The 26,435-nt window shown below is 39.6% G+C and overlaps 1 protein-coding gene and 1 long non-coding RNA gene across 3 annotated transcripts in view; one reads left to right on the top strand and one right to left on the bottom strand.

The window, feature by feature from the left end:
- Positions 1-344: 344 nt before the first annotated feature.
- FGF6 (fibroblast growth factor 6) lies at positions 345-26,435 on the bottom strand. The gene is made up of 3 exons (XM_056517244.1): positions 26,090-26,435; positions 13,762-13,865; positions 345-1,952 (listed from the first exon to the last, which is right to left on the bottom strand). The coding sequence occupies exons 1-3, from the start codon at positions 26,433-26,435 to the stop codon at positions 1,776-1,778; spliced, it is 627 nt and encodes a 208-aa protein (XP_056373219.1). The 3' UTR covers positions 345-1,775.
- The window catches only part of LOC130267432 (uncharacterized), a 30,423-nt gene continuing 28,920 nt past the window's right edge, over positions 24,933-26,435 (top strand). For both annotated transcript variants that reach the window (XR_008843190.1, XR_008843189.1), the window contains exon 1: positions 24,933-25,004. This is a non-coding gene — a long non-coding RNA (uncharacterized LOC130267432). The remainder of the gene's footprint in view (positions 25,005-26,435) is intronic.

Genomic DNA, 26,435 nt, shown 5'->3' with positions numbered 1-26,435 from the left:
GCAGTTGATGAATTTTCCTGCATAAATTAGTTCAGCTTTCAGGTGCTCCGGTGGGCTGGAAAAGGTGGATACAGTCCTAGGAGACTCTTTCCTAGGAATGTATCCATCTTTTCCAGCCCACCGGAGCACCTGAAGGCTGAACTAATTTACGCAGGAAAAGTCATCAACTGCCGAGCCGAGAAGTTCGTGACGAATCAAATTTACTGTAAGTTCGCTCATCTCTAATCGTAGGCTACACCCCTATATATTCTCTGCACTAGGTTTCACACATGATCTACTACTTGATTTACTAGAATGTTTTCTATTCTTAGCCTAAGAATATGATGAAAACTTGGCCTTGGAGAACTATTGGATTATTATAGAAACCATTCATATTCAGGGCACCACTGTCTAAGAGTAACTCATTAAGGCTTTGCATATCCTTTTCGCCCAAAATTTCCAGTAGAGCCTATATGGTCTTTAAGTCTCCGCACATCTTTATGACACTCTCTTTAAGGACTTCTATGAGTAACTACACATATTAGTACAAATCTCAATACAGAGCTGCCATACATTCCCTACACGCAAATTACAAGCTACCATATTCCTTCTTTAAGGCTCCTATGTAGTCCACAATGGTGAGCTGTGGGGGTTATATTAGTGGTTTCAAAGGCTTATATGCTCAGTTTACAAAATTGCCATAAAATGTAATAATTGTAGTATATAAAATTACAGCTATAAAAAAAAAGAAATACACTAGAAAAGGATTCAATGTTTAATAAACACAAAATTGGTACACTGTGTCATGCTTTGTGCAGGTTCAGTGGGGGCAGTGCCAGACAGAAGGATTCTCTCTTATTATGCATGTGCACCGCCCCCGCAGAGCCTGAAAAAGCTCCACACAGTACATATTAGCATGTTTAACCTCTGCCTGGAGTATTCCTATGGATCAAAAATAATAGGAGTATTCCTATGGATCTGCCTAGTACTGCCCAGGTTTCCTCGACAAATATTTATAGATATACTATATATTTTTTATTATTTATTTTAATTTTTTTCTTCTTTTATTTATTTTTTGATTTAAAATAATAAATATTAAAATTTTAAATATCGATATTTTCTAAATAAATTATTCCAAATCTTCATGACAGTTTTTTTTTTCTTTACTCTCCTATTTCGATTGCGAACAGTGCACAATTCCAAGGCAAAGATTCCAAACAAAAAAAAAAATCTTTCACCCCTTTTGACTATTAAGCATGAAAAAAAAAAAGAGCATTAACGCTATATACCTTAAATAGTCATTATTCTCAAACATTATTTGTACAGACATTGTCAGATTTAAAATTTCATTCTTTAAAAAAAAAAAAAAAAAAAGGTTACAGATAATAATACACATGCAAAAAACAACTGGTGCCAAAAGCTGAGTTTCGAGGTCTGGGAAGTATTTAATATACTTGGTGAAAAGACTGAAAGTATTTTTTTTCCTACCGGAAAATAAAATAGTAAAAAGTCCTTTGGAACACAAAGCTCCCAATAGCATCCTCTATCCGTCAGGGATAAATTAACTTACTGTACTAAATATAGCACATTTATCTTTATTTTATTTTTTCTTTTGTCTTTTACGGTAACTTGTGTGTTTATAGCCCGGTAAGCAGACTACACATTGGTACGGGGTGTGGTGATCCGGTAGAAATATCTCCATCCAAATATACATATATTCTGCTACTGTATAAATATTTTACCTGGGAGATTATTCACATGTGCAAAATTACAAGACACATTTGGCCTGATTCATGTCATATTCGAGGAAGAAAATGTGTGACTGTCATGGCCGGAGAAATTTTGGTTCCTCTTTTGATTCTTCCGTGTTTACTTAATCCGAGATAGGCACCTTGATACATTTTGGACTCGTAGGCATTATAGTTGTTGGATAGCAGAATTTCCTTAAACTTGCAATCGTCCTGAAAGGTTGGCTGTAAAAAAAAACAAAAAAAAGAGAGAAGAGACTTCATTGTGATATGTATAATGGTAACATCAACACCAACCCAAAATATTATTATTAATTTTTTTAAATACATATTGTAGAGTTAAAGCGCACCTGTCGTATCACAGAAAAAAAAGGCTTCTATAGGTTACTCACTAGGTCGTGCAGATTCTTTACGTCTTTTTATGTGTCTAGCTTCTGTATTTCTCTCATAAATCCTTCTTTTTTGCTGCTCACTCATTCTGACATCCATTGCACAGGAAGGGGCATATCCGTGGCAAGTAGAGATGAGCGAACTTACAGTAAATTCGATTTGTCACGAACTTCTCGGCTCGGCGGTTGCTGACTTTTCCTGCATAAATCAGTTCAGCTTTCCGGTGCTCCGGTGGGCTGGAAAAGGTGGATACAGTCCTAGGAAAGAGTCTCCTAGGAATGTATCCACCTTTTCCAGCCCACGGGAGCACCTGAAAGCTGAACTAATTTATGCAGGAAAAGTCATCAACTGCCGAGCCAAGAAGTTCGTGACGAATTGAATTTACTGTAAGTTCGCTCATCTCTAGTGGCAAGCACTGAGCCTGCCCTCATTCACCATGCATTCACTTCCTCCCTGAGTCTGCTGTGCTGTGCTGGGTCTCTTCATCCTATCACTGCAGGCTGCTCTGTAGCCTCCTCCTCTCTGTGTTCATGCTGCAGTCTGATAGGACAGGAGGGAGCACAGAGGAGTGCTAGTCCCGCCCCTTACTTATTGGACTTTGTCCCATCCTGTGCTTCAGCTGGAACAAAGATGATGCTGCAGCAAGACATGATTATGTTCTGGATGGTATGGGGACCCCTAGTGGTCTTTTTTTTTTATAAGCCATGATTTCTATTAAAGGGGTACTTTTTTTTTTTTTAATCAACTGGTGCCAGAAAGTTAAACAGATTTGTAAATGACTTCTATTAAAAAAAATCGTAATCCTTCCTGTACTTATTAGCTGCTGAATACTACAGCGGAAATTATTTTCTTTTTGAAACACAGAGCTGTCTGCTGACATCACGAGCACAGTGCTCTCTGCTGACATCTCTGTCCATTTTAGGAACTGTCCAGAACAGCATATGTTTGCTATGGGGATTTCCTTTTACTCTCGACAGTTCCTAAAATGGACAGAGATGTCAGCAGAGAGCACTGTGCTCGTGATGTCAGCAGAGAGCACTGAGCTCTGTGTTTCAAACGGAAAAAGAATTTCCACTGTAGTATTCAGCAGCTAATAAGTACAGGAAGAATTAAGATTTTTTAATAGAAGTCATTTACAAATCTGTTTAACTTTCTGGCACCAGTTGATTTAAAAAAAATAAAAATAAAAAAGTTTTTCACCGGAGTACCCCTTCAAAGTAACGTAGATACATTTTTTTTATGAAGTATATTAGAAAGGATAATGTTTTGCCAAGATGTACAACATATCAAATATTTTTCAATCGGACAGTGCCCATTAATGTAGTTTTCTTGAACCTAAATGGGTCCTGTCAACCTGAAAATGCTGCTTAATCTATGGGCATCATGGTATAAAGAATCAGGAGCTGAGCAGATTGATATTTTAGAAAATTACCTATTTTTTTTTAATCAAGTTTTTGTGTTAAAGCCCATGTTTAAATTCACTCTAAAATGATTAGAAGTAAAAAAATATATAATATATAAATATATTTTAATCTGTAATTTTAGATTCCATGCCACTTATTTAGACGTTTTAAAATTCTGAACTAGTAAATAGATGCGTGGTCTATTTCCAAATGATATGGCTGATCCGGCCAATGCCACTTAGTCGCACTTTATATAAGCCTTTTAGTCTTCTTGACTAATTGCAGAACAGGAGAAGAAGTACAGGGACAGATAGTACTACTTAGCATTAGACATGCATGTTCTTATGGTAACTTTAAGAGAGATTACCAGGAAGAGCTCTCAGTGACCGAGGCAGATTCCTAAATACATCTTATTCTAGACACTAATATAAGTCACACATCCATAAAATGAATACTACTGCTGGGGGGGTTACAGATATCCTCTTACATTCCGGGCTGAAGAGGAGCATACCCTCTAAAATCTTTTTAAATTGGGAGTTGGTCATCAGGAATATTTGACAATCCTGATCTATCTAGGAATATGGAAATGTTACTGCATAATTCTGATGAAGTTGTTAGGATATTCTAGAAATGTCAGATTCAGGGGGTTGGGGCATTTAGACCCCGACCAATACTGAGGCATCTTAGTATGAGCTCTACAGAGGGTTAGGCCGGTCTATTGTGCGCCTAATTTATCAAAAGTCACACGGCTCTTAATAAATACTGCGCAAGCACTTTGTGATCTACGTTTTAGACTGTATTGAAACCTGCTTCAGCATGGTCTGACATTTCGGCGTACTTTCGGCCGATGCGACTTTTTGCCGAAAAGTCGCTATTGATAAATTCAGCCCCAATGCATTTTTCCATCTAAAACAGACTAGAATGCATCATGTTCTAAAAATCGTCTCTAGAGAAAAAGTCATTTTTAGACTGCGACTTTCTTTGCGACAATTTTAGATGGGAAAAACCAGTCTAAATCCTTTGATAAATCTCCCCCACTGTGCGCATACAGCCAAAGCTCTATTAGGGCTTTTGAACACTGCCAAGTGCTGAGCCCCTTAGAGAAAAGAAATTGTACCCCGGCATGAGTGAGTGCATTGCTGGCTGTGCACCCACAGTCCAGCCACCCAATCCAGGATGCAATGCACTATCTACAGGATAGTGGATAACTATTTGAGATGGAAATGCCCCTTTAAGCTGGCCATAAACATTACCGGACAATTTCGGCGAGATCGAAGGGCCATCTAATGTGAATGGTGGTCTTCTGACTAGTGATGAGTAAACTGATTAGAAATTTATTGTATTGATTCTGAATTTTACAGTACATTTGGAGTTATTTACTAAAGAATTCATATAAAAAGTCTTACCCAAGAAAGTCTTAAAGGGGTATTCCCGGAAAAAACTTTTTTTTTTTTTTTTTAGATCAACTGGCTCCAGAAATTAAACAGATTTGTAAATTTCTTCTATTAAAAAATCTTAATCTTTCCAATAATTATCAGCTGCTGAAGTTGAGTTGTTGTTTTCTGTCTGGCCACAGTGCTCTCTGCTGACATCTCTGCTTGTCTCGGGAAATGCACAGAGTAGAAGAGGTTTGCTATGGGGATTTGCTTCTAAACTGGGTGGTTTCCGAGACACATGTCATCAGAGAGCACTTAGACAGAAAAGAACAACTCAATTTCAGAAGCTCATAAGTACTGAAAGGATGAAGATTTTTTTTAATAGAAGTAATTTACAAATCTGTTTAACTTTCTGGAGCCAGTTGATATATATAAAAAAAACGTTTTTTCCCTGGATAACCCCTTTAAAGGGAACCTGACATCAGATTTTACCATATATAACCTGTTTGAAAGGTGTTCCCCGACAGCCTGTAAGTAGTCCCTTGGGTGGGAGCCACCTTTTCTAGTCCTGTCTTCTGTGGCTGTAATCACGCCCCCTCAGTGTGACTGACAGCCTGTGTCACCACTCTGAGAGATGGTGCAGGCTGTCAATCACGGTGAAGGAGCCATCCCAAGCAGACGGGACTAGAAGAGGATGGATCCCGCCCAGGGGACTAATAACGGACCGGCGGGGACACCTTTCAAACTTCACATGGTTGCCAGCAGAATTTTATCTTATATAACACATGGCAAAATATATGGTAAATTTTGCTGACAGTTTCCCTTTAAACATTTCACACCATATAGAAGGAAGCGGGAAATCAAACATTTATGTGCAAAAACATATTTAGAAAGATCTTTGGATGGATTAAAGGCATATTCCACAGGATAGGGGATAAGATGTCTGATCGTGGGGGGCCCGCTGCTGAGACCCCCCTTGATCTCCCTGCAGCACCCGCATTCAATGCGGGGACTGCGTCTCTAGTTTCGGAAACCTCTGGGTTTCCGGGACTGGGGTCCTGACGTCACGCCACGCCCCCTCCATTCATGTCTATGGGAGGGGGCGTGACGGCCGTCACGCCCCCTCCCATAGACATGAATGGAGGGGGCGTGGTGTGACGTCACGTCCCCAGTCCCGGAAACTTGGAGGTTTCTGAAACTGGAGATTCAGCACCCGCATTGAATTTGGTGCTACAGGGAGATCGCGGGGGTCTCAGCAGCGGGCCCCTCGCGATCAGACACCTTATCCCCTATCCTTTGGATAGGGATACAATATTTTTGCTCGGAATACCCCTTTAAGGAACGCAATACAAATAGCTAATTTTTATTTGTGCCTCTAAACATAAATATTAGTTTATTTTTTATTTATTTTTTATTTTTTTGTGATGTTAAAATTTTTTTTTTACAAATACTCACGGCTGTTCCAGTTCTCCACACTGACAAGTAATAATAATGTCCATCTTTTCTTGTCGCACTGTGCCAAAATTGAGCGGGCACCACAATAAGTGCCAGAATACAGTAAAAACCAGCAAGTCAGGAAGGGAATTCGCCTAAGCGCGCATTTTATTTACTCTTCCTTTCGATATTTTTTAGATACATACTGGCCCTCATTTACTATTCTAAATCCGACTTGTTTTGTCAGGTTTTTTTGGCGCATCTTTGTCTGCGAATCGTGCGCCAGTCTGCGACACGATGCAACATTTTTTCCCGACGGACCCGATGTGGATTCTCCCAAACCCGAAAAAGGGGCGTAACCCGACATTTCTGAGCTTTCCCACGTATTTATAAGGGTTTCCAACCCGAATTTGTTGAATTGTTGTGGATTTTTTCCCGACAACTCAGAGGAGTTGGAAACCAAAACCAACAAAAAGCAGTCGGGTAAGAAAGCAACATAGACTTACAACCCGATTTTCTAAGTAAATGAGGGCCAATGTGCTCCTCATCCTAATACATTTCTTGTTATCCCATAATTGAAATTCCCTCTACTTCCCTTTAAGAACCGGGCACACAATGACCTCCACGGAAAAATCCAACCTGGCATTAGGTTACTGTGAGGATTACCGCAGGTTTGGTGTTTCACAGGATATGAAGTGGTCATCTTATAGTTGACTCCTCGCGGCAAACCTTAGCATAGGCCGGAGCGGCGGATGAATGTGGATAATCCTTAACACTAATAGCTAAAACAGTCTAAAATAGTGCCCTCATATCTGTGTATGAAGTCAGGCAGCACTTATAGTGCCTACCGGGATTACCGTGACGTCAGTGGTCGCGAGCGTGCTGTTGGGTGCCTCTATCCTGGGTGACCTTAGCAGCTAAGTACAGTATCCTGTGATTTGGTGCCTTTACAAGACCCCTTAGAAAGTCATTATTTGTAAAGGATAAGAGCGTGTTATGACAGACGGTGCCTGCGAGTCTACATCTAACAATAAATCTCGCTTCTCCGCTCCCAAGACGCACGGGTCAGATGCCACCTGTTCCCCTTGTGCTCTCCATTCGCTGATATACATTAGCACGTTGCTCTTTTATTCGCCTGTAATATATATTTATAGGGCAACTTATATTCGACCGCAAGCGCAGGATCTGTGACTGGAGACGAAATGCGGATTAGAAAACGTGACATTTAATCTTTTACGCTGTAAGCAAACGATGCATTTGCTGATGGCTATAATCCTGTTTCTCTAATCTTATCCTGCACTATTTAAAAGGAAAGGCTTTTATTACATTGCAGTTTCGGATAATGCTAAGACTATTTTGGGAGGAAAAGTACTTTTACTACTTCAGCTTGATGGCAATGTATTACTTCCAATAAAATGGATTTAAAGGGGTACTCCACTGGAAAACAGTTATTTTAAATCAACTGGTGCCAGAAAGTTAAAGGAGTACTCCGGCGCGCACTTTTTTCATTGTATCCCGTCCGGGCTGCAAAATAAAAGAAAACACATTTTACCTGCCAACGAGCCCCCGGAGCTCCGGTACCGGTGTTCGGTCCCCGGGCTGTATTCTTCTTACTTCCGGTTAGCCCGGAACGTCACACGGAGCTTCAGCCTGTCCCGCCTCGGGCCAGTGATAGGCTGAAGCTCCGTGTGACGTGCCGGGCTAACAGGAAGTAAGAAGAATACAGCCCGGGGACCGAACACCTGTACCGGAGCTTCGGGGGCTCGTTGGCAGGTAAGATAAAGTGTGTTTTCTTTTATTTTGCAGCCCGGACGGGATAAAATGAAAAAAGTGCGCGCCGGAGTACTCCTTTAAAGGAAAACTGTCAGCTCCACCGCCCCCCTTCCCCAGGACTAACTAGCGGTACTGGCTGGTAGTGTGGGGGGCGCAAAACAGTTTGATGCCTACCGTGCCCGGAACCGTCCCACCGTTCAGCCGAAATCTTTGATTTTCTGTATATGCTAATTAGGTGCTAACTGGCACAGGCGGGGTTACTGGCACTCTGACGTCAGCGCCGCTCGTCCGAAGCGCCACCCAGCTCATCAATATTCCTCCCTCCACCTTTCCCTTTTCATTACAGAGTGGGGAGAGGAGGGAGAGGCAGAGTGAAGGGAGGAATATTGATGAGCTGGGCAGCACTGCGGCCAGCGGAGCTGACATCAGAGTGCCAGTAACCCCGGCCTGTGCCAGTTAGCAGCTATTTAGCATATACAAAAAAATGAAGATTTCGGCCAAACGGCGGGATGGATCCGGGCACGGTAGGCATCAAACTGATCAGCATCCCCCGCACTACCAGCCAGTGCCACTGGTCAGTTTTCCTTTAAACTGATTTGTAAACTACTTCTATTAAAAAAAATCGTAATTCTTCCAGTACTGATCAGCTGCTGTATGATCCACAGGAAGTTCTTTTCTTTTTGAATTTCCTATCTGTCGGACCACAGTGCTCTCTCCTGACACCTCTGTTCATGTCAGGAACTGTCCAGAGCAGGAGCAAACCCCCATAGAAAACCTATCCTGCTCTGGACAGTTCCTAAAATGGACAGAGGTGTCAGCAGAGAGCACTGTGGTCAGACAGAAAGGAAATTCAAAAATATAAGAACTTCCTTTGGATCATACAGCAGCTGATAAGTACTGGAAGGATTAAGATTTTTTAATAGAAGTAATTTGCAAATCTGTTTAACTTTCTGGCACCAGATGAATATTTTTTTTTTCCCAGCGGAGTACCCTTTCAATATGAGGCAACGTATACTTCCAATAATATGAAGAGAAGCAGTGCATCCAGCTCACCCCCGTACAAGACGACTAGAGCACGGATCCCAGTGCAGGACAACACTAGCATATCATAGTGAAAAGGAAGAAGTGGATCCAGCTCATCAGATGCTAAATGGTAGGATTTATTCCAGCATACCAACACACATAGGAACAGGTGGACGTCAGTCCACCTATTCCTATGTGTGTTGGTATGCTGGAATAAATCCTACCATTTTAGCATCTGATGAGTTGGATCCACTTCTTCCTTTTTATTATGATATGCTAGTCTACCTGTTCCTATGTGTGTTGGTATGCTGGAATAAATCCTACCATTTTAGCATCTGATGAGCTGGATCCACTTCTTCCTTTTTATTATGATATGCTAGTCTACCTGTTCCTATGTGTGTTGGTATGCTGGAATAAATCCTACCATTTTAGCATCTGATGAGTTGGATCCACTTCTTCCTTTTTATTATGATATGCTAGTCTACCTGTTCCTATGTGTGTTGGTATGCTGGAATAAATCCTACCATTTTAGCATCTGATGAGCTGGATCCACTTCTTCCTTTTTATTATGATATGCTAGTCTACCTGTTCCTATGTGTGTTGGTATGCTGGAATAAATCCTACCATTTTAGCATCTGATGAGTTGGATCCACTTCTTCCTTTTTATTATGATATGCTAGTCTACCTGTTCCTATGTGTGTTGGTATGCTGGAATAAATCCTACCATTTTAGCATCTGATGAGCTGGATCCACTTCTTCCTTTTTATTATGATATGCTAGTCTACCTGTTCCTATGTGTGTTGGTATGCTGGAATAAATCCTACCATTTTAGCATCTGATGAGTTGGATCCACTTCTTCCTTTTTATTATGATATGCTAGTCTACCTGTTCCTATGTGTGTTGGTATGCTGGAATAAATCCTACCATTTTAGCATCTGATGAGTTGGATCCACTTCTTCCTTTTTATTATGATATGCTAGTCTACCTGTTCCTATGTGTGTTGGTATGCTGGAATAAATCCTACCATTTTAGCATCTGATGAGCTGGATCCACTTCTTCCTTTTTATTATGATATGCTAGTCTACCTGTTCCTATGTGTGTTGGTATGCTGGAATAAATCCTACCATTTTAGCATCTGATGAGCTGGATCCACTTCTTCCTTTTCATTATGATATGCTAGTCTACCTGTTCCTATGTGTGTTGGTATGCTGGAATAAATCCTGCCATTTTAGCATCTGATGAGCTGGATCCACTTCTTCCTTTTTATTATGATATGCTAGTCTACCTGTTCCTATGTGTGTTGGTATGCTGGAATAAATCCTACCATTTTAGCATCTGATGAGCTGGATCCACTTCTTCCTTTTTATTGTGATATGCTAGTCTACCTGTTCCTTGTCTGTTTGTATGCTGGAATAAATCCTACCATTTTAGCATCTGATGAGCTGGATCCACTTCTTCCTTTTTATTATGATATGCTTGTCCACCTGTTCCTATGTCTGTTGGTATGCTGGAATAAATCCTACCATTTTAGCATCTGATGAGCTGGATCCACTTCTTCCTTTTTATTATGATATGCTAGTCTACCTGTTCCTATGTCTGTTGGTATGCTGGAAAAAATCCTACCATTTTAGCATCTGATGAGCTGGATCCACTTCTTCCTTTTCATTATGATATGCTAGTCTACCTGTTCCTATGTGTGTTGGTATGCTGGAATAAATCCTGCCATTTTAGCATCTGATGAGCTGGATCCACTTCTTCCTTTTTATTATGATATGCTAGTCTACCTGTTCCTATGTGTGTTGGTATGCTGGAATAAATCCTACCATTTTAGCATCTGATGAGCTGGATCCACTTCTTCCTTTTCATTATGATATACTTGTCTACCTGTTCCTATGTCTGTTGGTATGCTGGAATAAATCCTACCATTTTAGCATCTGATGAGCTGGATCCACTTCTTCCTTTTCATTATGATATGCTTGTCTACCTGTTCCTATGTCTGTTGGTATGCTGGAATAATTCCTACCATTTTAGCATCTGATGAGCTGGATCCACTTCTTCCTTTTCATTATGATATGCTAGTCTACCTGTTCCTATGTGTGTTGGTATGCTGGAATAAATCCTACCATTTTAGCATCTGATGACCTGGATCCACTTCTTCCTTTTTATTATGATATGCTAGTCTACCTGTTCCTATGTCTGTTGGTATGCTGGAATAATTCCTACCATTTTAGCATCTGATGAGCTGGATCCACTTCTTACTGTTCACTTCCAATAATAAGGTTTTAATATGAGTCAATATATGCTTTCTATTATATGATTTTAATATGAGGTGTTAATAATGTAATTTCTTGTATTCGATTTTACATGTTTTTTATCACCAACTGGTGCCAGAAAGTGAAACAGATTTGTAAATTACTTCTATTAAAAAATCTTAATCCTTCCAGTATTTGTTAGCTTCCAGTATTTGTTAGCTTCCTACGGAGGAATTCTTTTCTTTATGGAACACAGAGCTCTCTGCTGACATCATGAGCACAGTGCTCTCTGCTGACATCTCTGATAGCAAAAGAAAGAAAAAAGGAAATCTGCCCCCAAAATTAAAGGGGTTCTCCACTGAAAAATATTTTTCTTTAAATCAACTGATGCCAGAAAGAAACAGATTTGTAAAATAATTCTATTGAAAAATGTTAATTCTTCCAGTACTTATCAGCTGCTGTATGCTCCAGAGGAAGTTCTTTTCTTTTTGAATTTCTTTTCTGTCTGACCACAGGGCTCCTTGCTGACACGTCTGTCCATGTAAGGAACTGTCCAGAGCAGGAGATGTTTGCTATGGGAATTTGCTCCTGCTCTGGACAGTTCTTAAAATGGACAGAGGTCAGCAGAGAGCACTGTGGTCAGACAGAAAGGAAATTCAAAAAGAAAAGAACTTCCTCTGTAGTATACAGCAGCTGATAAGTACTGTAAGGATTAAGATTTTTAAATAGAAGTAATTTACAAATATGTTTAACTTTCTGGCACCAGTTGATTTAAAGAAAAATGTTTTCCAGTGGAGTACCCCTCCAATGGAGCACACTGCGTGGGCATGGCCAGCACTCCATTTACTGTTTATGGGGCTTCCGAACATTGCTGAGATCCGCTCCTGTGGATAGGGGCCAAGTAGTAGTAATACCTCTTCACCATCTAGTTTCCCGTGCCCTGTCAGCTTGATATGAGTTAACGTATATATATTCGATGTGGGATCAGCTTTATCCTTACATTATAGGGGATATTTATCAAAACCTGTACAAAGGAAAAGTTGCTTAGTTGCCCATAGCAACCAATCAGATTGCTTCTTTTATTTTGCAGAGGCCTTGTTAAAAATGAAAGAAGCGATCTGATTGGTTGCTATGTGCAACTGGGCAACTTTTCCTTTGCACAGGTTTTGATAAATCTCCCCCTATATGACTGCTATATGATGTTTCGAGCAGCTAAGTGCTCTTAGTCAGGCTATGACTAAGAGCACTTAACTGCTCGAAACTCGTCGGTCTGATGCGATTTGCGATCATGATGCCATGTACAGTGGTCCCTCAAGTTACAATATTAATTGGTTCCAGGACGACCATTGTATGTTGAAACCATTGTATGTTGAGACCAGAACTCTATGGAAACCTGGTAATTGGTTCTGAAGCCACCGAAATGTCATCCAAAAATAGGAAAAAGTGAGGATTAAAGAAAAATAAGTAGATAACTAATATAGATAAAGCAAGTCCTTACATTTAAAAGTAAGAAAGATCTGCTGGGAGCTGTAATCACTGTCTAGGTCAGTGTTTCCCAACCAGGGTGCCTCAAGCTGTTGCAAAACTACAACTCTCAGCAGGCCCGGACAGCCAACGGCTGTCCGGGCCTGCTGGGAGTTGTAGTTTTGCAACAGCTGGAGGCACCATGGTTGGGAAACAATGGTTTATCTAGAGGACAGGAGCTTCTTCAGGGTCCTATACAGTACACACAGTGTCCCAAATGGAGCCGCCCTTACTTGGTGCCCAAAAGGAGCAGGTAACCCTGGCACAGGTAAGGAGTAGTACAGAACTTGTAGTTCCTCCCTGTACTGTAGGGGGCTCTACCAGACACCAGTCCGTGCATATGCTTCAGTAATAGAGGGGTTTTACCAGTGAATGCCCATTCTCATTGGTCAGTAGATGGTGGTCTGGTATACTATTTGCTTATTTCAATTTTATTCCATAAGACGTTAAGCGGCAGTATCTTTTCACAATTTTTTAACATTTCTTACCACATAAATGGCGGTGAGAAATCAAATATTAACGTGGAAGATTTCTTACCACATAAATGGCGGTGAGAAATCAAATATTATTGTCAAGCAAACCTATTTAGATTTCTCTTGCATTTTGGATGGATTAATAAAGGCAATATAAATAGCTAATTTTTTTTTTTGATTGAAATGAATAGTATTAGTAAAAAATAGTAAGGGCTGCACTGCTTCAGGTGAAACAGACACTGGTGGTCTATAGGGTAACCCTTTGTATTCACAATGGAGATGAGGAGTGATCCTGGAATGGTAATTCCCTTACTGCTCATTTCTATAAACCCTTTTATGCCATAAAATACCATACAAAGCTTTAATATGAAATATGGCGTACTCACCGAAGCGTACACTCTTCCTTTGCTGTTCATTGCTACGAAAAGGTTTGTTTTCACACCAAACAAGCTTATAACCCCTCGTTCTACTGTTGAAATTTCTAAGAGACCTAAAACAAACAAATAAACTGTTAATACATATCACCCCTATATACTGTAATAATACAATACAAGGTTTATTTAGTATTTGACAATCACTGATTCAGGGGGGACAAGGTACGTGTCTCCCCTGCATATGAGCCACTTAGAATTAGTTTATAAAGAGTGCGTACTCTAAATATCATCGTTGCCCCCGTGCTTGGTGTCTACCTGTGTTCAGATACTTACCTCCTCAGCAGAAGGGTCTCCTTTCAAAGGACATTTCTATAAGAAGTGTAGCTTGGAGGAAGAGGCTGCTGGGCACATATATTGGGTGTTATAGGGAGGAGGCCAAGGTGCCAAGGCTACGGAAGCTAACAGAATCTTTGCCTTGGGTAAAGCTTAGCTACTGCTCTACTATAAGTCACCAACCAATGGTCGGCTAGAGCTTTTCAGCACTGGCAGAACAAAGCAATCATGGACTGTCCTACACCAAGTATGGACACTTGACCTCTTCTGGTCAATAAGATGTTCTGCTCATACCAGGGGAATTAGTTTAGTCAGATACGATACCTGTTTATCGATGGTTTCAGGTGTGCATCATTTATAAAGCATTGTATTTGTAAGAGTTCCCAGCTCCAAATTAACTTGTCCCAGGTCTCTGATTGCAGTACCATCACAGATAATGTTCTCCCCCATCACAGATAATGTTCTCCCCCATCACAGATAATGTTCTCTCCCCATCACAGATAATGTTCTCCCCATCACAGATAACGTTCTCTCCCCCATCACAGATAATGTTCTCCCCCATCACAGATAATGTTCTCCCCATCACAGATAATGTTATCCCCACCACAGATAATGTTCTCCCCCATCACAGATAATGTTCTCCTCCATCACAGATAATGTTCTCTCCCCCATCACAGATAATGTTCTCCCCCCCCCATCACACATAATGTTCTCTCCCCCATCACAGATAACATTCTCTCCCCCATCACAGATAATGTTCTTTCCCCATCACAGATAATGTTCTCCTTCATCACAGATAATGTTCGCTCACATCACAGATAATGTTCTCTCCCCATCACAGATAATGTTCTCCCCATCACAGATAATGTTATCCCCACCACAGATAATGTTCTCCCCCATCACAGATAATGTTCTCCCCCATCACAGATAATGTTCTCTCCCCCATCACAGATAATGTTCTCCCCCCCATCACACATAATGTTCTCTCCCCCATCACAGATAACATTCTCTCCCCCATCACAGATAATGTTCTCTCCCCATCACAGATAATGTTCTCCTTCATCACAGATAATGTTCGCTCACATCACAGATAATGTTCTCTCCCCATCACAGATAATCTTCTCCTTCATCACTGATAAAGTTCTCTCCCATCACAGATAATGTTCTCTCCCATCACAGATAACGTTCTCCTTCATCACACATAATGTTCTCTCCCATCACAGATAATGTTCTCCCTCATCACAGATAACGTTCTCTCCCCCATAACAGATAACATTCTCCTTCATCATAGATAATGTACTTCCCCCTCACAGATAATGTTCTTTCCCATCACAGATAACGTTCTCTCCCATCACAGATAACGTTCTCTCCATCATCACAGATAATGTTCTCCCCCATCAAAGATAACGTTCTCTCCCCATCACAGATAATGTTCTTTCTCATCACAGATAATGTTCTCCCCATCACAGATAATGTTCTCCCACATCACAGATAACGCTCTCTCTCCCATCACAGATAATGTTCTCTCCCATCACAGATAACCTTCTCCTTCATCATAGATAATGTACTTCCCCCTAACAGATAATGTTCTCATCCCATCACAGATAATGTTCTCCCCATCACAGATAACGTTCTCTCCCATCACAGATAACGTTCTCTCCCATCACAGATAATGTTTTCTCCCATCACAGATAATGTTCTCCTCCATCACAGATAATGTTCTCTCCCCCATCACAAATAATGTTCTCCCCCCCCATCACACATAATGTTCTCTCCCCCATCACAGATAATGTTCTCTCCCCCATCACAGATAATGTTCTCTCCCCCATCACAGATAATGTTCTCTCCCCCATCACAGATAATGTTCTCCTTCATCACAGATAACGTTCTCTCCCATCACAGATAATGTTTTCTCCCATCACAGATAATGTTCTCTCCCCATCACAGACAATGTTCTCTCCCATCACAGATAATCTTCTCCTTCATCACAGATAACGTTCTCTCCCCCATCACAGATAATCTTCTCCTTCATCACAGATAATGTTCTCTCCCCCATCACAGATAACGTTCTCTCCCCCATCACAGATAATGTCACAGATAATGTTCTCCTTCATCACAGATAATGTTCGCTCACATCACAGATAATGTTCTCTCCCAATCACAGATAATCTTCTCCTTCATCACAGATAATGTTCTCTCCCCATCACAGATAACGTTCTCTACCCCTTCACAGATAATGTTCTCTCCCATCACAGATAATGTTCTCTCCCATCACAGATAACGTTCTCCTTCATCACACATAATGTTCTTTCCCATCACAGATAATGTTCTCCCTCATCACAGATAACTTTCTCTCCCCATCACAGATAATGTTCTCTTCCCATAACAGATAACGTTCTCCTTCATCATAGATAATGTATTTCCCCCTCACAGATAATGTTCTCTCCCCATCACAGATAATGTTCTCTCCCCATCACAGATAACGTTCTCTTCCATCACAGATAACGTTCTCTCCATCATCACAGATAATATTCTCTCCCATCACAGATAATGTTCTCTCCCATCACATATAATGTTCTCCCCATCAAAGATAACATTCTCTCCCCCATCACAGATAATGTTCTCCCCCATCACAGATAACGTTCTCTCCCCATCACAGAAAATGTTCTCTCCCATCACAGATAATGTTCTCCCCATCACAGATAATGTTCTCTCCCATCAAAGATAACGTTCTCTCCCCCATCACAGATAATGTTCTTTCTCATCACGGATAATGTTCTCCCCCCATCACAGATAATGTTCTTTCTCATCACGGATAATGTTCTCCCCCCATCACAGATAATGTTCTCTCCCCCATCACAGATAATGTCACAGATAATGTTCTCTCCCCCATCACAGATAACGTTCTCTCCCCCATCACAGATAATGTCACAGATAATGTTCTCCTTCATCACAGATAATGTTCGCTCACATCACAGATAATGTTCTCTCCCAATCACAGATAATCTTCTCCTTCATCACAGATAATGTTCTCTCCCCATCACAGATAACGTTCTCTACCCCTTCACAGATAATGTTCTCTCCCATCACAGATAATGTTCTCTCCCATCACAGATAACGTTCTCCTTCATCACACATAATGTTCTTTCCCATCACAGATAATGTTCTCCCTCATCACAGATAACTTTCTCTCCCCATCACAGATAATGTTCTCTCCCCATAACAGATAACGTTCTCCTTCATCATAGATAATGTATTTCCCCCTCACAGATAATGTTCTCTCCCCATCACAGATAACGTTCTCTCCCCATCACAGATAACGTTCTCTCCCATCACAGATAACGTTCTCTCCATCATCACAGATAATATTCTCTCCCATCACAGATAATGTTCTCTCCCATCACACATAATGTTCTCCCCATCAAAGATAACATTCTCTCCCCCATCACAGATAATGTTCTCCCCCATCACAGATAACGTTCTCTCCCCATCACAGAAAATGTTCTCTCCCATCACAGATAATGTTCTCCCCATCACAGATAATGTTCTCTCCCATCAAAGATAACGTTCTCTCCCCCATCACAGATAATGTTCTTTCTCATCACGGATAATGTTCTCCCCCCCATCACAGATAATGTTCTTTCTCATCACGGATAATGTTCTCCCCCCATCACAGATAATGTTCTCTGCCATCACAGATAATGTTCTTTCCCATCACAGATAATGTTCTTCCCCATCACAGATAATGTTCTCCCCATCACAGATAATGTTCTCTCCCCATCACAGATTATGTTCTCTCCCATCACAGATAATGTTCTCCCCCATCACAGATAACGCTCTCTCCCCATCACAGATAATGTTCTCTCCCATCACAGATAATGTTCTCCCCCATCACAGATGATGTTCTTTCCCCATCACAGATAACGCTCTCTCCCCATCACAGATAATGTTCTCTCCCCATCACAGATAATGTTCTCCCCCATCACAGATAATGTTCTCTCCCCATCACAGATAACGCTCCCTCCCCCATCACAGATAATGTTCTCCCCCATCACAGATATTGTTCTCTCCCCATCACAGATAACGATCTCTCACCATCACAGATAACGCTCTCTCACCATCACAGATAATGTTCATCTCCCCATCACAGATAATGTTCTCCCCCCATCACAGATAATGTTCTCTCCCCCATCACAGATAATATTCTCCCCCCCATCACAGATAATGTTCTTCCCCATCGCAGATAATGTTCTCCCCCATCACAGATAATGTTCTTCCCCATCGCAGATACTGTTCTCTCCCCCATCGCAGATAATATTCTCCCCCATCACAGATAATATTCTTCCCCATCACAGATAATGTTCTCTCCCCCATCACAGATAATGTTCTCTCCCCCCATCACAGATAACATTCTCCTTCATCACAGATAACGTCCCCCCCATCACAGATAATGTTCTTCCCCATCACAGATAATGTTCTCTCCCCCATCACAGATAATGTTCTCTCCCCCCATCACAGATACCATTCTCCTTCATCACAGATAACGTTCTCCCCCCCCCCCCCCCCCCCCCCCATCACAGATAACTTGTGGCTATTTTTTCAATCTGGCTGACCAATAAATTGGTTTGATTTCCTCCTCTTGGTAAAATGGTAAGACCAACATCCAGCAATAAGATGATTTTAAATGTATAAAACTACTGATAAAAATTATTCTTTTTTCCATGGCTTAAAATTTCTGGAAATATATATATATGTATATATATATATATATATATATATATATATATTTTTTTTTTTTTTTTTATATATATATATATATATTTTCCCTAAAAATTAAATATTTCCTAACTATTTGCATGCTTTTGTGTAGATCTAGAGTGGTCACCACTGTTAAATAGCAATGTACTATACAGGAGAAGGTGGATGCTGTTGGTCCGTGGGCAACAGTGTGTCTATGAAGAGTAGGACATGGGGACATCGGTCGGACATTGGTCAGACATCGGTCGGACACTGTATTAAGAGTGTTCACACCCCGACTGATTAACCAAACGAAACACGAGTTGTGCCAAAGGCTGTCCAGGCATGCTGGGAGTTGTAGTTTTGCAACAGCTGGAGGCACCCTGGTTGGGAAACACTGCTGTAGACTATAACCATATGTTATACGGCACTCTATGAATGAATATATTACCAATATTGCCAACCTATAAACAATTGCTGGTAACTGCCATGTATATCACTATACCCGTACACCCCCTCCTTCCCAAATACACACCCCGTGACCTACATCAACCATCACGTGACAAAAAGCCTTAGGTCATGTTCACACATATGGGGAGATTTATCAAAACCTGTGCAGAGGAAAAGTTGCTGAGTTGCCCATAGCAACCAATCAAATCGTTTCTTTCATTTTTGAAAAGGCATATGATTGGTTGCTATGGGCAACTCAGCAACTTTTCCTCTGGACGGGTTTTGATAAATCTCCCCCATGGTTTTTGGTAGAGGGTCCCATCTTTTCACCCTGGAAAAAAACGTACATCTAAAAACCTTTTTGTGAAGCAGTTGCCCATAGCAACCAATCAGATTCTAGCTTTCAGTTTCCAAAGGCCTTTCTAAAAATGAAAAGAGCAATCTGATGGATTGGTTGCTATAGGCAACTGCTGATAAATCTTGATAAATCTCCCGCAGCGAGTGAACTACCAGCTGTTTTTCTATTCAGTTCCATTGAACTGAAAAAGACGGCCATTTTTTGCCGTCTTTTGTACCGTAAAAATGACTAAATATGTGCCGTCTTTATTGTGACAGAAGAAGGCTGAAAAAATGATGTATGAACATAGCCCTATACTAAAAAAATATATTAAGACACCTCTCTGCTGAAAGTCAGGTCCAGGGTAGAGATCTGCAGAAAACAGCCCATTGGCTGTACCCCATATAGTGCCCACCAGTGCCCTATGTAAAGATAATGCCATGCCAGGTGTACTGTACTTACTCCTGTGTAATACTTGATGATGCCACCATATACTGTCTGATTCGAGTCCATACTGCCCAACAGTGCCCTGTGCATGTATATAATGGCATGTATTGTACTGCGTAGATTGTACTACATGGCTTATCTATAGTACATGGGAGTACATATATGCCATTTAGTAACATAGAAAAGCTAGGTAAACCAGCTTTTTTTTTCAGGCTCCAGAATGGCATATCTGCTAAGTAGAGAAACCACATGGCCACCATGACTTGCCCAGAATGTTTGTGGGATTGGACACACATGTTGCCAGAGCAGACGAGAGTGGAACACGCACGTATCGGGAGCTTGTGGTAATGGCCAGAAATGAATCCAAATAAAATAGAAAGAAATCCAATCTGCAGGTATCATGTTATAGAGCAGGAGGAGCTGAGCAGATTATATATACAATATAGTACAATCTGCAGGTATCATGTTATAGAGCAGGAGGAGCTGAGCAGATGATATATACAATACAGTACAATCTGCAGGTATCATGTTATAGAGCAGGAGGAGCTGAGCAGATTATATATACAATACAGTACAATCTGCAGGTATCATGTTATAGAGCAGGAGGAGCTGAGCAGATTATATATACAATACAGTACAATCTACAGGTATCATGTTATAGAGAAGGAGGAGATGAGCAGATGATATATACAATACAGTACAATCTACAGGTATCATGTTATAGAGCAGGTGGAGCTAGGCAGATGATATATAGAATACAGTACAATCTGCAGATATCCTGTTATAGAGCAGGAGGAGCTGAGCAGATTATATATACAATACAGTACAATCTGCAGGTATCATGTTATAGAGCAGGAGGAGCTGAGCAGATGATAATACAATACAGTACAATATGCATGTATCATGTTATAGAACAGGAGGAGCTGAGTAGATGATATCTACAATACAGTACAATCTGCAGGTATCATGTTATAGAGCAGGAGAAGCTGAGCAGATTATATATACAATACAGAACAATCTGCAGGTATCATGTTATAGAGCAGGAGGAGCTGAGCAGATGATATATACAATACAGAACAATCTGCAGGTATCATGTTAAAGAGGAGGGGGAGCTGAGCAGATGATATATACAGTACAGTACAATCTGCAGGTATCATGTTATAGAGCAGGAGGAGCTGAGCAGATGATGTATACAATATAGTTCAATCTGTAGGTATCATGTTATAGACAGGAGGAGATGAGCAGATGATATATACAATACAGTACAATCTGCAGGTATCATGTTATAGAGCAGGAGGAGCTGAACAGATTATATATACAATACAGTACAATCTGCAGGTATCCTGTTATAGAGCAGGAGGAGCTGAGCAGATTATATATACAATACAGTACAATCTACAGGTATCATGTTATAGAGAAGGAGGAGATGAGCAGATGATATATACAATACAGTACAATCTACAGGTATCATGTTATAGAGCAGGTGGAGCTAGGCAGATGATATATAGAATACAGTACAATCTGCAGATATCCTTTTATAGAGCAGGAGGAGCTGAGCATATGATATATAGAATACAGTACAATCTGCAGGTATCATGTTATAGAACAGGAGGAGCTGAGCAGATGATATCTACAATACAGTACAATCTGCAGGTATCATGTTATAGAGCAGGAGAAGCTGAGCAGATTATATATACAATACAGAACAATCTGCAGGTATCATGTTATAGAGCAGGAGGAGCTGAGCAGATGATATATACAATACAGTACAATCTGCAGGTATCATGTTATAGAGCAGGAGGAGCTGAGCAGATGATATATACAATACAGTACAATCTGCAGGTATCATGTTATAGAGCAGGAGGAGCTGAGCAGATGATATATACAATACAGTACAATCTGCAGGCATCATGTTATAGAGCAGGAGGAGCTGAGCAGATGATATACACAATACAGTACAATCTGCAGGTATCATGTTATAGAGCAGGAGGAAATGAGCATATGACATATATAATACAGTACAATCTGTAGGTGTCATGTTATAGAATAGGAGGAGCTGAGCAGATGATTTATACAATACAATCTGTAGGTGTCATGTTATAGAGCAGGAGGAGCTGAGCAGATAACATGCACAATACAGTACAATCTTCCAGTATTGTGTTATAGAGCAGGAGGAGCTGAGCAGATTGATATATAGAATACAGTGCAACCTGCAGGTAACTTTATAGAGGAGGAGGAGCTGAGCAGATGATATATACAATACAGTACAATCTGCAGGTATCATGTTATAGAGCAGGAGGAGCTGAGCAGAGGATATATACAATACAGTACAATCTGCAGGTATCATGTTATAGAGCAGGAGGAGCTAAGCAGATTGATATATAGAATACAGTGCAACCTGCAGGTAACTTTATAGAGGAGGAGGAGCTGAGCAGATGATATATACAATACAGTACAATCTGCAGGTATCATGTTATAGAGCAGGAGGAGGTGAGCAGAGGATACATACAATACAGTACAATCTGCAGGTATCATGTTATAGAGCAGGAAGAGCTGAGCAGATGATACATACAATATAGTATACCCAATCTGCAGGTATCATTTTATAGAGAAGGAGCTGAGCAGATGATATATACAATACAGTACAATCTGTTATAAAGCAGGAGGAGCTCTAAAACAGCTCCTCCTGCTCTATAACATAATGCCTGCAAATTGTACTGTGTTGTATATATCATCTGCTCATCTCCTCCTGCTCTATAATATGATACCTGCAGATTATACTCTATTGTATATATTATCTGCCCTGCTCCTCCTGCTCTATAACATGAAACCTGCTGATTTTATTCTATTGTAAATATCATCTGCTCAGCTCCTCCTGCTCTTTAACATGATACCTGCAGATTGCACTGTATTGTATATATCATATGCTCAGCTCCTCCTGCTCTATAACATGATACCAGCAGATTGTACTGTATTGTATATATCATCTGCTCAGCTCCTGCTGCTCTATAACATGATACCTGCTAATTTTACTGTATTGTATATATCATCTGCTCAGCTTCTCCTGCTCTATAACATGATACCTGCAGATTGTACTGCATTGTATATATCCTCTTCACAGCTCCTGCTGCTCTATAACATGATACATGCAGATTGTACTGTATTGTATATATCATCTGCTCAGCTCCTCCTGCTCTATAACATGACACCTGCAGATTGTACTGTATTGTATATATCATCTGCTCCGCTCCTCCTGCTCTATAACATGATACCTTCAGATTGTCCTGCATTGCATATATTCTCTTCACAGCTCCTCCTGCTCTATAACATGTTACCTGCAGATTGTACTGCATTGTATATATCATCTGCTCAGCCCTTCCTGCTCTATAACATGATACCTGCAGATTGTACTGTATTGTATATATCATCTGCTCAGCTCCTCCTGCTTTATAACATGATACCTGTAGATTGTACTGTATTGTATATATCATCTGCTCAGCTCCTTCTGCTCTATAACATGATACCTGCAGATTGTACTGTATTGTATATATTATCTGCTCAGCTCCTCCTGCTTTATAACATGATACCTGTAGATTGTACTGTATTGTATATATCATCTGCTCAGCTCCTTCTGCTCTATAACATGATACCTGCAAATTGTACTGTATTGTATATATCATCTGCTCAGCTCCTCCTGCTCTATAACATGATGCCTGCAGATTGTACTGTATTGTATATATCATCTGCTCAGCTCCTCCTGCTCTATAACATGATACCTGCAGATTGTACTATATGGCATATATCCTCTGCTCAGCTCCTCCTACTCTTTAACATGATATCTGCAGATTGTACTGTATTGTATTTATCATCTTCTCAGCTCTTCCTGCCTTATAACATGATACCTGCAGATTGTACTGTATTGTATATATCATCTGCTCAGCTCCTCCTGCTCTATAACATGATGCCTGCAGATTGTACTATATTGCATACATCCTCTGCTCAGCTCCTCCTACTCTATAACATGATGCCTGCAGATTGTACTGTATTGTATATATTATTTGCTCAGCTCCTCCTGCTCTATAACATGATACCTGCAGATTGTACTGTATTGTATATATCATCTGCTCAGCTCCTCCTGCTCTATAACATGATACCTGCAGATTGTACTGTATTGTATATATCATCTGCTCAGCTCCTCCTGCTCTATAACATGATACCTGCAGATTGTACTGTATTGTATATATCATCTGCTCAGCTCTTCCTGCTCTATAACATGATACATGCACATTGTACTGTATTGTATATATATATATATATATATATATATATATATATATATATCATCTGCTTAGCTCCTCCTGCTCTATAACATGTAATCACAGAGTTACTGTTACTTTTATGCTGAATGACTGTGGGGCATTCCTCGAAGTATAGGTACTTAACACTTAGATGCCCCTGTGGGTTCTCCCTATTGAACTATGCTGCTGTAAGTTTGGTTCAGTAGAACCATACATGATCTGGATGTTACAGTAGCATGCCGCCCAACTTTTCGGATGTTTGAAGCAGGACATTTATGGTCCATTGAATGAAAGATCAATTTTTTCAGGTATATCTAGTTTTTAATTTAAATATTTAATAAACATTTTTATAATTCAGATAACCAACAGGTAGAAGAAAGAATGCGGCAGCTCATCAAATTGCTTCGGGCTTCTTTTATTGTGTGCGGGTGAATCAGCAAGTACACATACAGAGCATTTTTATCATTCAAATTGAACCAAATGATGGAAACAATATGATTGGGTATCTAATAAATAGATAGGAATAATAAAGATAACTTCTGGGGCAGTATATTAAATTTATTATTGCATATTTATTGTTCAGATGTAAAAGAGAAACATGGAGCAAAGAGGAAAGGTGGAGACTGTACGTCCAAAAAAGGGCCACATTGGAGGTAGGCTGTATATGATAGGTACTATACACCCATATGAATGCTACCTAAACACCTAGTAAAATGCATAAATTATACCATAAACCATCAAATAAATAAACTAACTCATATAGACCCATAAATAATGTTCCCAAAATATATAAACATATAAAATGTGTGTAAATATATAAATAACAATATATGTATAGAAATATATATTGTATAAACCTATCCCAATTTTTCAACCAAACAAGTAACATATACTACGGTTATTTTATATTGATAGATTTTAGGCTAATGCAAGGTGGCATTAATAATAGCCATATGTAACCCAAATTATGTTCAACAAGTGTTTGTTAATTTTTTTTCAAAATCTTATTTTAAAATTAATTAAATTAATTAATGAATAAAAGCACCATTGTTTGTTTATTAGGATTATTTTAGTGATTATGTAAAGAATTTTGAGCAAGTAAATGAATATATGAAGAAAAAAAGAGATAATCATAATAAATATAAAAAAAAAAAGGAATTCTTAAAAAAAATATTATAATAATAGTAGTAATAATAACATAAATAATTATTAAAAATTAAAAATAATAATAATAGCAGTAATAATAACAGAAATAATTAATAATAATTGAAGTATTACTGATAACAATAATAAAATACAACAATAATAATAAAATTATAGAAGTTATTCAACAATAATCCAGAATATGATGATAATATTATTATTAATAATAATAATAATAAATTAAAAAGTAATACTAAAAATTACGATAATCATTGAAAAATCTAAAATTATGATAAAAAAATTAAATTTTAATAATATATCAGATTATTATTAATATTATTAATAATAATAAATATCTTAGTAATAATAATAATAATTATCATTATTATTAATAATAACAATAATAATAGAAATAATGATAAGAAATATTATTAATATTATTATATATAAAAAAATGTAAGCATGAATAGCAGGTCTGGAATTCCTTAACCATCCATTATATGTCTTACTGATGTAATTATTATTGAACCCACTAAAGAGCTCCATTTTACATGCATGACCTTATTTTCGCATTGAATTTCAGGCTGTAACTCACTATATGGACTTTCACTGTGTACGCCATTTATCCTTCCATCTGGGAGGACCTGCAGGTGAAACCCAATTCCGACGTTGCAGTAAAGCCTCCGTTGCCTCTTAATTCCCTGCAAATAATCGCTCTTCCACTTTGCATCCAATTTGTCGGAAGACATTCCAATTGACCTGGAGAACAACGATTCCCATGTCCTTTCCTGTAATGTTCCATTAGCCCTGTAGGGTATATAGGGTATAGGGTATGACAAAACAAAGTCTCCCACAAAACCCAGCAGAAGGAAAACAGGCAACGTCCAGTGAATTCTGTCTCCGTAGGACATAGTGATGAGTAGTCTTTGTGCAACGGCCAT

This window comes from Hyla sarda, chromosome 4 (assembly GCF_029499605.1).
Source record: "Hyla sarda isolate aHylSar1 chromosome 4, aHylSar1.hap1, whole genome shotgun sequence".
Classification (NCBI taxonomy): domain Eukaryota; kingdom Metazoa; phylum Chordata; class Amphibia; order Anura; family Hylidae; genus Hyla; species Hyla sarda.
This window is presented reverse-complemented; position numbering and strand designations above follow the sequence as displayed.

Bases quoted from the DNA above. Each gene is read 5' to 3' on its own strand.
- FGF6 (XM_056517244.1), bottom strand. From the start codon at position 26,435: ATGGCCGTTGCACAAAGACTACTCATCACTATGTCCTACGGAGACAGA. The intron at 13,866-26,089 runs GTGAGTTACAGC...TGTTTGTTTTAG, and splicing joins ACACAGTGAAAGTCCATATA to GTCTCTTAGAAATTTCAACA. The intron at 1,953-13,761 runs GTGAGTACGCCA...TTTTTTTTACAG, and splicing joins AAGGAAGAGTGTACGCTTCG to CCAACCTTTCAGGACGATTG.